Source organism: Bombyx mori, chromosome 7 (genome assembly GCF_030269925.1).
Source record: "Bombyx mori chromosome 7, ASM3026992v2".
Taxonomy (NCBI): domain Eukaryota; kingdom Metazoa; phylum Arthropoda; class Insecta; order Lepidoptera; family Bombycidae; genus Bombyx; species Bombyx mori.
The window spans coordinates 4,054,473-4,067,533 of NC_085113.1; the positions used below are offsets into that span (position 1 = coordinate 4,054,473).

At 40.4% G+C, this 13,061-nt stretch overlaps 1 protein-coding gene across 1 annotated transcript; it reads left to right on the plus strand.

Moving 5' to 3' along the window:
* The first annotated feature begins 10,800 nt into the window (after window positions 1-10,800).
* Window positions 10,801-12,842, plus strand: LOC110386111 (uncharacterized). Its single transcript, XM_021351446.3, has 2 exons — window positions 10,801-11,121; window positions 11,210-12,842. The coding sequence occupies exon 2, from the start codon at window positions 11,225-11,227 to the stop codon at window positions 12,704-12,706; it is 1,482 nt and encodes a 493-aa protein (XP_021207121.1). The 5' UTR covers window positions 10,801-11,121; window positions 11,210-11,224; the 3' UTR covers window positions 12,707-12,842.
* Window positions 12,843-13,061: the final 219 nt, after the last annotated feature.

Here is a 13,061-nt window from a genome sequence, read left to right on the forward strand (position 1 = left end):
GGGTAGGCTGGAGAGCGACGAGAACCATATTGTATGGCTCCCTCTCGCGTCCTGTGTGCATGCGGTGCACGGAATTGACCGGCAGACCTTGTTCTAGAAGGTCGGCCTTGACGAGATCGGCATCTAATTCCTTTGGGATGCCGCGTATGACCGCGCGAAGTTCACGCTCCTCCTGAAGCGTATAAGTGTGGAAACTTATACGCTCCTTTCGGAGGTAGCTTGAGAGGGCCCTATGGTCGTCGGGTGTCGTTACCTTAATTTGAATCCCATTCGCGAGGTTACGGGCGCTGATAAAATTAATTTTTTTGGCCTGAAGGGCCAGGGAAACTCGGTCCCAAGCTGCCTTCTCTTGAAGGATTACCGGGGGAGGGGTCTGAGTTTTATTTTGTGCCACTGGACGCGGCGACGGTGTGGCACGGGCAGGGGGAGCGACGGGAGTCGGAGGGCGAGGGCGCGACGCGTTCGCGGCTTTACTAATTTTAGCGGCCGCGGGAGCTCGGGATTCCGCAGCGCGCTTCTTACCCTTTACCAGGGTGAATCCATCCGTCGATGAGGCGGGGGCGAGGTCGACCTCCATGTCCGAGTCAGAGTCGGAGGACGAGGAGGCGGCAGGCTCGGGAGCAGGCGACCTACGGGCAGATGCAGGACGTCCGTCGGACCCTACGGCACCCGCGGATGATCGCGCCAGGGGAGCGGCGGTCACGGCGGACAACGCAGCAGTTTTACCCACTAGTATAGGCGACGCGGGAGCGGCAGGCATGGCGGACGCTGCGGTGTACGACGCGGGAGCGACGAGCACGGCGGAATCCGCGAGAGGGCTCACGGCGTGATCGGCCTTGAAAGCCAGAAACTCAGAAGTGAGCTTAGGGTGGCGAAGTCGGAGGAATTCTGTAAATAAATCTTCCATGATGTCTGACCCAGGTGGGGCTGTCCCGGGTCTTAAACACACTCGCCTTGCGGCGAGGCCCCAACTTCTCGGTACTTAGCGGTTCGATTGAACACAGGTGGCGATGCGGCACAATTACTGCAGGAAAAAGAAAGAACAACAAAAAAAAAAGGAAACAACAAAAATAAACCAAAACAAAACAAACACTTCCAGGAACACACTTTGTCGGCAGATGTGCCACGAACAAAAGCCGGGTGAACAAAGGCCGGGCTAACAATAAAACCAGGCGAACAATGGCCGGGCGATTGAGTGGTCGATGAGCACGTCCGCAGGCGGCGGGTGCTTCTGTCGGACGACGTAATTACGTACGCATATAGACGGCGTAACTTAAGTCCTGTAAATATTTGTCTAGATGCAACTAGAATTATAATAGGTTGAACTGTTTGGAAACTCAAGCGGGTTGTGAAGACTCGAGCAATCATTTTAGGTTTCTGAGAAAGCATTAATTGTTTCTTTTGTTTATCCTTTGATCCGATTCTGCTTGTTATAAATTCAATCAATTTCAAGGAAATCGTTGATAACAATGTTTCTGCTTGTGCACAATTTATCCTAGAATATTTATAGAAGCTAATTATAGAAATACAAAATACATTTTTAATCGAATTTAGAATAACAAAATGTACATAAGAATTTCAAAGCAATGCCTGAATACCGGGGTTTCTTTTTATTGGATACAAACTAAATTTTGAACAGTATGCCATCTAAATTTTTAATAAATTTATAGTTTAATGACATTTGATCTTGAGATCTGGCAGATGGTTTGACTTGAGAGTTTTAGCTTCACTTGACCGTGAAGCTAAAACTCTCAAGTCAATCCCAAGTGCTTAATAAGCACTGTGGATTGATTAAGTGCAATCTTCTTTTCTTCAGAGATTACAGTACAGCGAGATGTATTTTATGTATATTATATTATTAACGCATGTATTTTACCAAATAATACTAACATTAATTAAACTTAGCCATGAACTAAGAGGTCAGGTGCTCGCTTGTTTGAAGTGATCTGACTATGCTGGCATCCAAAACTTACCGATGGTAGGTGAGTCCGCACGGGTAGGTACCATCGTCCTGCGCATTTCTGCAGTTTCGCTTTGAATGGCGGGGCGGGGCGAATGGTTGTAACTATACTGAGACCTTAGAACTCATGTTTCAAGGTGGGTGGCGGTTTTTACGTTGTAGATGTAACCACTTAGTACCAGGTTGACAGTGAGCTCGTCCACCCATCTAAGAAAAAATAAAAAAACCTTGTGCACAGATACACATATTCTTAGTAATACGTACCCAAGATGTGTCCACGACCGAATTTCAATATAAAAGAACTATGTACTTCATGATGCTGATTTTTTTTTGTATTATACTTGTCACTCTATTTAGCTATGTTAGCGATATTGAGTTGTTTTTTTTTTGCATAGATGGAGACGGATTACGTTATTTTCAGTTAGGGTTAAGCGGTTACTGGAGATCGGAGAAATCGCAAACTATTGCCGCACGCAAGCTTTTCCGAAATTATAATTCGTTGATTTCGTTATTAAATCTTTCCTTGAACCAAATATTGGGAGACGTCCGAATACAATTTCATATATAAAGTTCTGATAAATAAATGATAATTTTATTTCGGGAACGGGGCACTTGTCGTAAATTCTAACCGAAGTTTCGACCAAAATAAACAAATTACACGCGCACAGCGTATTTCTGTGGCGAAGCACGGTTTATTTTTAAGCTGTTTGAAATTCAATAAATCTTTAGTGTACGGCAGTTACGTGGTCATAATCGTGTGCTTATTTCAAACGTTTTCGTTAACAACTTTGTAATTGTGGGACGTGGATTGTTTGTCGTGTGTATTTTCGATATCTCATGGACATTTTTTTAATTGATTAATTTTGTAGATGACTACAGCGCTGTCAATGAGGGCCCGTCGACTGATTAAACATCACGTTTGCAGCTTTAATAAGCCACAAATCTGGCAAACGATAACATTAAATTATTTTTGGATGAAATTCAGCACATTCCACGGTGAAGGAATAACATCGTGTAGTCGTTTGGAAGTCGTCGTGGCCTAACGGATAAGACGTCCGATGTATTCGTGTTGAGCGATGCACCGGTGTTCGAATCTCAGGCGGGTACCAATTTTTTTAATGAAATACGTACTCAACAAATGTTTACGATTGATTTCCACGGTGAAGGAATAACATCGTGTAATAAAAATCTAGCCCGCAAAATTATAATTTGCGTTATTACTGGTGGTAGGACCTCTTGTGAGTCTGTGCGGGTAGGTACCACCGCCCTGCCTATTTCTGCCGTGAAGCAGGAATGTGTTTCGGTCTGAAGGGTAGGGCAGCCGTTGTAACTATACTGAGATCTTAGAACTTATATCTCAAGGTGGGTGGCGCATTTACTTTGCAGAGGTCTATGGACTCCAGTAACCACTTAACACCAGGTGGGCTGTGAGCTCGTGCACCGCTCTAAGCAATAAAAAAAAAAACATCGTCAATTTACCGAAAAGCTCCCGTTTGAAAAGTTCTGTTCTTGGAAGTCATTAATTTATTTCCGTGACCTTTAATTTAATTTCCGTGACCTTTAAACTAATCAGTATAAGCTTCTGGGGTTACTTACCAGCACTATTTAATTTTAAGATAGAGATTCGGTAACATTAAGATCGCAGAAGGGCTGACTACCTAGAATGAAGTGGTTAGAGTTGTTGTCTAGTAGTTATAAACATTATAACGTAAATTCCATGACCGACCATGAAATATGAGGTCGAAACTTTAATCTCAACCTTGCTACATCGATGCTACCCTTAAATCTGTCAGGTTACAAAAATAGGCAAAATGATGGTAGATTGATATGTCTACAATCGCATACCCGTTTTATAGCCGGAAATCGTTTTGGATCAATTTATTCTAATGAGTAATGGACATAATCACCTTGTCTTGTTGTGGACTGTTAACTAAGTCAATCAATGTTCAATGGTCAAGCTAAGTCCACAAACAGTATGTCTATTAACTCACAACCCCCCTGGCTGAGCCTTTGCTCGTCCGCTGGTCCTGGTGAAACTGGAAAGGCCTCCGGGCCAACAGTAATCCTACAATCATAAAAAAAAAAACTCACAGCGACTCTGCTCATCATTCTGAAACTTAGTAAATTACTTAGTTATTAAATAAGTCCTAAGTCATGTCAGGATATAAGTGATGTCAATGCAGGACATGACTTAGTTGCTTCAGAATACAAATAGTTGGAAATCACCCATTCGAATGAATAGATTGATGTGTTTCGGTTTTCAAAATGATATCCTCTAGTCTTTTATTGTGAAATATATTCACAATTTATGTTGTGTTTATTACTTCCCTGTCCATTTGACTAACTGAAAATTTTAAGATATTACAAAACTGGTTCTCTCATGTATTCCGTGTGAAATCGTGTTGTTATTACACTTTTTTTTAAAGGATTGGACTGAAATAAAAGTGCCAAAACGCATTTATCAAATTCGTAACGGCAAACACTTACCACCAAATTGGTAATATTTTCACTTACCCTGGTAAAAATGAGTCATTATTTTCGCGTAAAAAAATTTCCACTTCGAGTCTCTCTTCTGAAGGACGGTGTGAATGCGAATGGTCCTTAGAAATAGAAAAGTCAACTATTTATACTTTCGCCTGGAGCAATATTTACCGGAGCGAGTAATGTGAACACGGGCAATCTTATTATTGTAGGCACGCTGGTTTTGTGTGTAGGTAGACCCAGGTCTTTTGTACAATGATTAAAATGTGGAAAGAAAATGTATTTTTTTTTGGCATCGGGGGCAGTAGAGAAGTTGAGTTCCGTTGAAGCATAGACACGACTGCCATCATTTTAAAATATATTGTGATAATAACATTGTTTAAATATACACTAGATGATGACCGGTTTTTTTTTGATAACGCCATCTTGTTGTGTCTTTAAAGCGGTTAGCTGCCCTCAATTAAGAAAAATAGTATTATTATTCGCCAATAGATATCGGGAAGAGTTGATTATTGAAAACACGAATAAAACAATATTTTCTGAAAATAAATCGTAGCTATATCGATTTACCGCCCCCGAAATCCCCTGTATACTAAATTTTATGAAAATGGTTGGAGCCGTTTCCAAGATTCAGATTATATAATAATTGCTCGTTTAAAGGTATAAGCTGTAAAATATTTGTATACACTTTTGGATGGATGTTGGTCGATTTGAAAATCGCACTTGACCATACTTCATTCTTAGACCCGCTTCAGATAGCCAATAAAAACAATATGTAAATATGTAATAGCTTCCTTTAAAATCGGAATTCATTAAAATAATACTTATGGAATATTGACATTTGAATTTCAACAAGGGTTATTTATTGCTTTAGAAAATGAAAATTAATAGCAGTAGTTAAATTGAAAATACTAATTTTTTTTTTGCGACGCTTCTCTAATTAAAAGTAGATGTTAATGAGATCTCAAGTCACAAAAGATCAACAGTTTTTTCGACAAATTTATTATAGTTACATTAAAATCGCAACAGTCAAATCCCTTAAAATTCTTCGCTTGAAATTCCTAGAATAAAAAATTGTTGTTATAATTAAATAGTCATTAAATATCAATCACGCATAACTGCTACAAAATTTGGCATACGAATATCGTGTTTCAGTTTGAAAATCGGATAGTCGGTAGAATTGGACAAAATCTATACTAATATTATAAAGAGGAAAGATTTGTTTGTTTGTATGTTTTTTTTTTTTTTTTTTTTTTATGATTGAAAGTTTACTGGTGGCCCGAAGGCCTTTCCAGTTTCACCAGGACAGGTGGGCGAGCAAAGGCTCAGCCAAGAGGGGTGGGATTTGCTAACAACTGCCCGAGCGCCTCCGAAGGAGACCTAACAACTCAAGAGCAATTGTTTCGCGAATGAATCTACTACCGGATCGGAATCGCGACCCGCTGAGAAGATCCGGCGAGAAACTCAGCGGGCTGATGCATGGGTTAGGTTGCACGTCGACCTCTTTGTCGAGTTCGACGAGTACGGTTACCGGGGTCCCTAAGCCTGCCCCTAGTATTAGAGCTGAAGGCATCTAATGCAAAGGTTATTGGATCTGATGGATCCGTAAGGACGTGTCTAGGGCGTCGACGGTGACTGGCTCCTGCATGATCAGGATTCGGGGAGTAGTCAGCGGCGGCAACGATAAGGCGATTATCATGACGCATAGCCTTATCGAAGTATCGTTCCGACGCTGACTTCATGTATTTCCGAATTGATTCGAGGCCCAGGTCGTCGTGTAGGTCAACGTTCCTCACGAACCACGGAGCCCCGACAGCTAGCCTGCAAAAGCGGGATTGTAGGGATTGGAGGGTGTCTATGTGTGTGCGAGCCGCGTGAGCGAACACCACACTCGCGTAAGTCATGACGGGCCTTATGCAAGTTTTGTAAAGTGTCACCTTGTTCCGAAGGGACATTTTACTTCGCTTACAGATCATGGGGTAGAGTCTACCGAGAATAAACGCGGCACGGTCACGGACTGATTTTATATGCGGGCGGAATGTCATCGATGCATCCAGGGTAACGCCCAGGTACTTGACCTTCCTGGCCCAGGGTATGGGTTGTCTAAAGAGAGTAATCGGGGGTGTGAGATTCCTCCTCCTAATCCGGGAGGAAATCCGTGTGGAGCTTCCCCTCTGAAATAGCACCGCAGTACTTTTCGCTGGGTTGATGTCTATGCGCCATTTTCGGAACCACTGTCCTAGGGCTAGGGCTGCGCTCTGAAGCTTCTTCGCGATTAGGGACTTATTTCTACTAGAATAGTAAACAGTCGTGTCGTCGGCGAATAAAGCTAAATGGGTCGGCGGCGACCGGGGAATATCGTTGACGAATAAGCTAAATAGGAGGGGTGAGAGGACAGAGCCTTGCGGGACTCCAGCTGTGAGAGATCGTGGGGAGGAGCGGGTTCCCTCGACTCGATATCGAAAAGAGCGGTTCGACAAGAAGTCCCGTATGATGAGCACGAGACTATCCGGCACGCCCATGTTGAATAGTTTGAAAATCAAACCATTGTGCCAGACTTTGTCGAACGCTTTTGCGACGTCGAAGAAGAGAGCTCCCGTGTATAACGGTTTTGGTCGATTAAGCCCCACAAGAATGTGCTCCGTGAGGCGGTGCACCTGTTGAACGCATGAGTGATTTGTACGGAATCCGAATTGTTCATCGATGAGAATGCCCTTGGATGAGACGAAGTCTCTGAGGCGTTTGTAGAGCAGACGCTCATACAGTTTGCCTAGAGACATGAGGAGGCTAATCGGGCGGTAGCTCGTCGGATGATTTTTTGGTTTACCGGGTTTATGTATGCCGATAACGTCCGCTTCTTTCCACACCGCGGGAAAGATACAGTTCGCCATAGCGGCATTGAAAATAGATGCCAACACCACGATGAGTTGGACGGGTAGAAGTTTAATAACGCGGTTAGATATACCGTCGGAACCGGGAGCTTTGCGAGGACGTAGATCTTTGATCAAGTCTTTAACTTCCATCGGGGTGACGGGTGGTAACGCATCCGAGGGTGGCAAGGAGGCACTGCGTTCTACCTCACTGTCTACTAATTCTACATGAACAGGGTCCACGGATTGAGTGCTGGGCGTGCACTGGGTTTGCAATGTATCGGCCAGCAGCTCTGCTTTTTCGTCATCATCGAACGCCGCGAGTCGGCCTGAGGGGCCTACGAGGGGGGGCATAGTTACTACCGTATCCGATTTGAGAGTACGAGCTAAGCGGTAGTAAGACCTTTGGGAGGGCGCGAGTCCTTCTAAGAAATCAGACCATCTGGCATCTCGGACTTCGGCGATGCGAGACTTTACGTCGCGTTGTAGGGCACGCATTCGAATACGATTTTCCGCGGTAGGATACCTGTCGTAGGCGCGTATCGAGGCGTTCTTAGCTCTAAGGAGTTCCCTAGTATCGTCGGACAATATTGTTTGTATTGAATAGGCTCCGAAAGTACTGTACCGATTTGAAAAATTCTTTCACTGTTTGGAAGTTACACTATTCCCAAGTGACAAAGGTAATTTTTTGAAAAAAATTACTAAAACTCCAATAATGTAACCCAAGGTGTAAAAAATTACCTAAAATATTCTTTACATCGCGTGTCCTGCGAAAACTATTGATGATAGAATAAAATAATGTTCTACGACTTTGTAGAACACATTATTATTTACAAAAAGTGTCGCGACAGCATATGTCTAACTATTATAGTTATGCCGCAATAAGTGTTCTTTTATTTAAAAAAAAATAAAATAACGTCAAATGTCGTTGAAATTTTTGTTAAAGACCCGGGCGGAGCCGGAGCGGGTCGCTAGTAGTTAATAAATGAACAGAAATTAAGCAAAATTAAAAATTATTTCACACAACGTCCAATCATCCCGTGCTTCCCCCCACAGCTGTTTGTGTCCAATGTAATCAAGGCAACGAGAAACCAACGTCTTGTTCTTAAGCGTTAAGATGAAGGTTCTATTTTTCAGAAACTGTATTAAATAAAGTTAGCTGGCATTTGAGGCAGTTTTTTAACTTTTCTAACAGTTTCATGTAGCGATGATGAGCCATTTACCGCTGCTTTTATTTGATCAGTCTACCTCATAGCCGATCTTCCTCGTGGCCCGGTACCATCAACCTTTCCCTGGACCGCAAGTCACTCAATAGCTACCTCAGACAAGAGTGGCGGCGTGTTGTGAAACTTGGCACCAACAATTGAAGTGATGACCACGACCACTCTATCAAGAGTCATACCGACAAAGAAGAAGCAGTTTATTCTGTCTATTTGCCTCTGTCTGTCTCTAGACAATTATATATGCTATTACTGTTAGTAGGACACATGAGAGCTGAAACTTTATCCAATTTATTCTGTGTTTAAATTTTCGACTGTTCCAAATGGTTGGCCAACATCCACATTTCTTGACTTTTTTGGATATCTCAAGGACCGTGACCTTGGAAGTGTCCCTAACAGCTAAAGGACATTTTACTACTATAATATCAGGCTTGGTTTCAACAAAACCGTGTAATGCTTATTGAGGTACAGAGTTTTAGTAAGCTCTAAGTAAGTACGAGTATGTAAACGTCTAAGATTCAATTGAGAAACAATTTTTGAAACACTATGAAAAATATGTGTGTAGAAATGAAAACTTCAAAAGTGTTTTTATCTCATTCTCTCACAGACTAAATTCTATAAATACATTGGTTTTTCTCTATTTAACGGGATTTTTCTAGGGTCATAGAAGTGAACAATGGGACAAATGTAGGGACTTCGAGCACACACATATATTATTACTTTTTAGATTATGTATAATATCCGTTGTATTTATCTTACAAAAAAAAACCATTCGAGAATTAATTTGATTTTCAAAGTAAAATTTGAAAGCTACCAAGCTATTGTTCAATGCCAAAGTTAAAAATATGGAACCGATTCCAGCTCTTGGAAGACGTGGAAATGAAGGACGGGAGGCCATCTGTTACTAATCTCAAAGATCAGAGATCAATCAGAGACAAAAGGATTTTAATTCTTATTGCAAAGATGGAAAAATGATATCACGGTCCAGGAGGGTCCATATCCACAGGAGTCCATAGACATCAACCTCAGTGACTCAACTGTATTTACTGTGTAACAGCTATGGCTCACTTCAAATCAGAATGCGCCGCCGCATAAATGGGCATCTACAGCGTGAATGTGCCACCCATCTTGAGATATAAATTCTAAGGTCTCAAGTATAGTTACAACGGCAGAAATAAGCACTAAGTCACTGAGAAGATCCGGCGAGAAACTCAGTGGGATGTGCTTATGGCAAATATCAGAATTAGTTCTGAAAGGCTAAAATACGTAGGTACTTCAATATCTATTTTATGATTTTAAGCGATATTTTTCATATTAATATTACTATGACCTATTTGTGATGTGTACGTCCATCCTAAAAGATGTATATTTATAGACAAAAAATCACTCTTCATCTTCGGATATTGCCTTTATTATGCATGTTATAAATCAAATATTCATTGGAACATCTATGTAACTGTATATTATTATGCAGAACATAATAGGGCTGTCAAATGTGTGTCTTAGAACTAACTTGACAGATCTTTGAACATCATATTCTTTTGTAGGCTCTGAACGAGCCCAGACCGTGCCGCTGGGGTCCCGGGATACCTCGCTGGGCCAGAAATTGCCTGCCAGATCGGACACAATACACCGTCGACCGGGTCGCTCTTCTAAGAGTGCCAGTTTTGTTAAGATTATTGCTAAATGTATGACCTAGACCCTGTTACATGTGGTTCTATTGGTGCCATAATAGCAACCTTTTCTAAAATACTAACAACAACTGTACTGAGTTTTATAACAATGGGATCCAATGGCTTAAGAACGCCCAGACAACAATTTAAATATAAGTTGGTATGTATGAATGAAAATGAACGTAATACTTTAACAGCTATTTTCAAAAACTGCATAGAGTGAACAAATCAAAATTTGCATAAATTTCTAGCTGAGACCTTGAAAACTTAGATACTGCAGATCATAAATGTAAGCACAAATTAAAACTGGGCCTATGTTTTTATTAAATAAAGGATGATTCGAAAAAAACATTAAAAAACTGCACTGAGATGTAAATAAGAAAATGTGGAAAAAATATTATTTGGAACATACTTTCGGGTCATAAACCATACACACAATCTTATCAGTATTCAAAGAAAAACAAACATAGATGAAACCTGATAAAGAAAATTCTCCCTTTTTGTTTTTAAAATGCTAGAGTTCCGTTGCCAAAAACGCATCTTGAAGAAATCAAATTAATTTCGTTTTTTGTTATTCCATACATTCTGGAATCGTGACAAATATTCACACTTTCAAATCGATTGAATGAAATAAATAAATCGTATGAATAAGAAAAACTGCACCTTATCTAGGCAGCGCACCAGAAGTCCAAAGCAATACCCAACTAGCATTGTTTTAATTTAATAACGGTCAGTCCCCAGAGCAGTGAATGTCAACCACAAAAAAATAACACATTACGTGCAGCCCCTGGAGAAGTGGGTTGTTCCTTTATAAAGGATGCGGCCTACCCTTTATTTCTCAGACGCAAAGCTGACTTGGAGAGGCCGTTACTGACATTGTGGGGAAGCATGTATTGATTCAAACACAGTTACCAAACGTGAGTTTAATTAAATATGCTATATTAAATCGTGTTCCTCATTAGTATAGTTTTTGTTCATTAACGGATCTTTGTTTTTTTTTCTTAGATTTAAAAAAAAAAGATGAAAAATAAAACGATTCAATTGATTGTACTGTTTTTGATATTAATTACGTCGGACTTAACATTCGGAAAAGGAAACTATAACAAGAAGAATCTTAGAACACATCAGCAGAATAAGAAACATAATAACACAAAAACTAAATTTGAAAGTGAAAGAATAAAACGGTCTACTAACGATTTTGGTACAGTACAGTTTTGGACAAATAAAGAAATCGTTCGCCCAAAATATTTCAATAGTGAGGATTCGCTTCAAAATATTGAAGACGCTCCAATATATGGAAAAATTCATAACGAACCACCGTTTTGGGCTATACGTGGGCGAAGAGATAGTTCTTCATCAGAAATCTATACTGAACCTCATAGACTCGAAAGTGATAGACATGATTTACAGCAAAATTATGACCATGTAACAAAAATTGGTTTATGGAATGAACCAGATTTGAAGCATCCAGCTAATTTCTGGGCCAATCGCGGCAGACGCAATCCATTAGACTTTGATAGAAGTTTCATGCTTGAGCCGTTATGGGAAAGAGACCTTAGACAAGAAAATGACCCTTTTTGGGGAAATAGAGGAAAGAAAGAAGAGGCTTTTTGGAGCAGCAAAGGTAAAACTGAAGAAAATCCATTTTGGGCTAATCGTGGTCGAAGACTTGATCAGCTAGAAGACCGAACAAATCGTGATAGTAACACTGATGTTGATCCCTTTTGGGGTAGCCGTGGCCGGCGAAAAGATATGGAATTTATTAAAGACCACAAAAAAGAAAATTTAAAACAATCCATTTTAAATGCTATCAACGACGTTGAGAAGGACGTAAAAACTCTTTCGAGATTACGACGGAGTCCGGGCGCTGGCTTAAATTTTTGGTTAAATCGAGGTCGAGACAGTAAATTAAAACATCTGTTCAACAGAAACTCGAACAATAAAGCATATGTATCGAACGCTGGAAGCAGTACCGTAAATACAGTTAATCCTTCAAATGCTGAAACTTTATCGGATAGCCGAATATACGCAGACGAACCTCATTATATCTTATTGGAAAGAAACAGCAGATCATCTGCAGAAGACGACCCCTTCTACATATCACGCGGTAAAAAATATTATCTGAAATATAACTTCGGACGACCTGGTAGAGACAGACGAGGCGCTATTGAAGAGATAGTAAAATCTGTCCGGAACGACCCTTATTACATAGCGCGAGGAAAAAAGGATCTTACTAATGAAAGTTCAACACAACGTAACCAATATTCGAAAATCAAAGAACTAGTCTGTACTGCGATTGATATGGTGCTTAAAAAAAACAACGGTGACGTAGTAAAAAGAGATATTACGGATAGCGAAAGGGATAGACGAACTATTTTGAAGAAACTGGCAGCTCAATTGCAAAATGATCCGTATTTTGCCAGTAGAGGTAAGAAAAGCTCTGCAGACGAAGGTAATCATCTAAATGAATTCATTGACAGTATTGCCGAAAAATGTTCTTAATCCAATGTTAGATTAGATTTAATAATAATAAAAAATGTATTTTATTCCTGATTATTCTTGTTAGTAAGTAATTAAATACATAATGCTATTAGAATATTTGAATCCTGGTCAATAAATAATAAATTGTTGAACTGCATTTTGTCTTCATTTCCATTTATAGATTCCTGTTTTTTTGTATATTTTACTCTGTTTGGTTTGGTTTAAAATTAAATTTAAACTTAAATTCATCGAAGCCAGGCGAGCTATTCTCGTCTATTGGTAGTCGTTTTAATTTGCAGCCTGCAATTATTATGTAAAGCCTTCTTCACTCTGGAGGCATTTAGTTGGGTCTCCGTCCTTGTTGAGCTCGTCGATT

What these genes read in the sequence shown, in the direction of transcription:
- LOC110386111 (XM_021351446.3), top strand. Translation starts at nt 11,225, where the DNA reads ATGAAAAATAAAACGATTCAATTGATTGTACTGTTTTTGATATTAATT.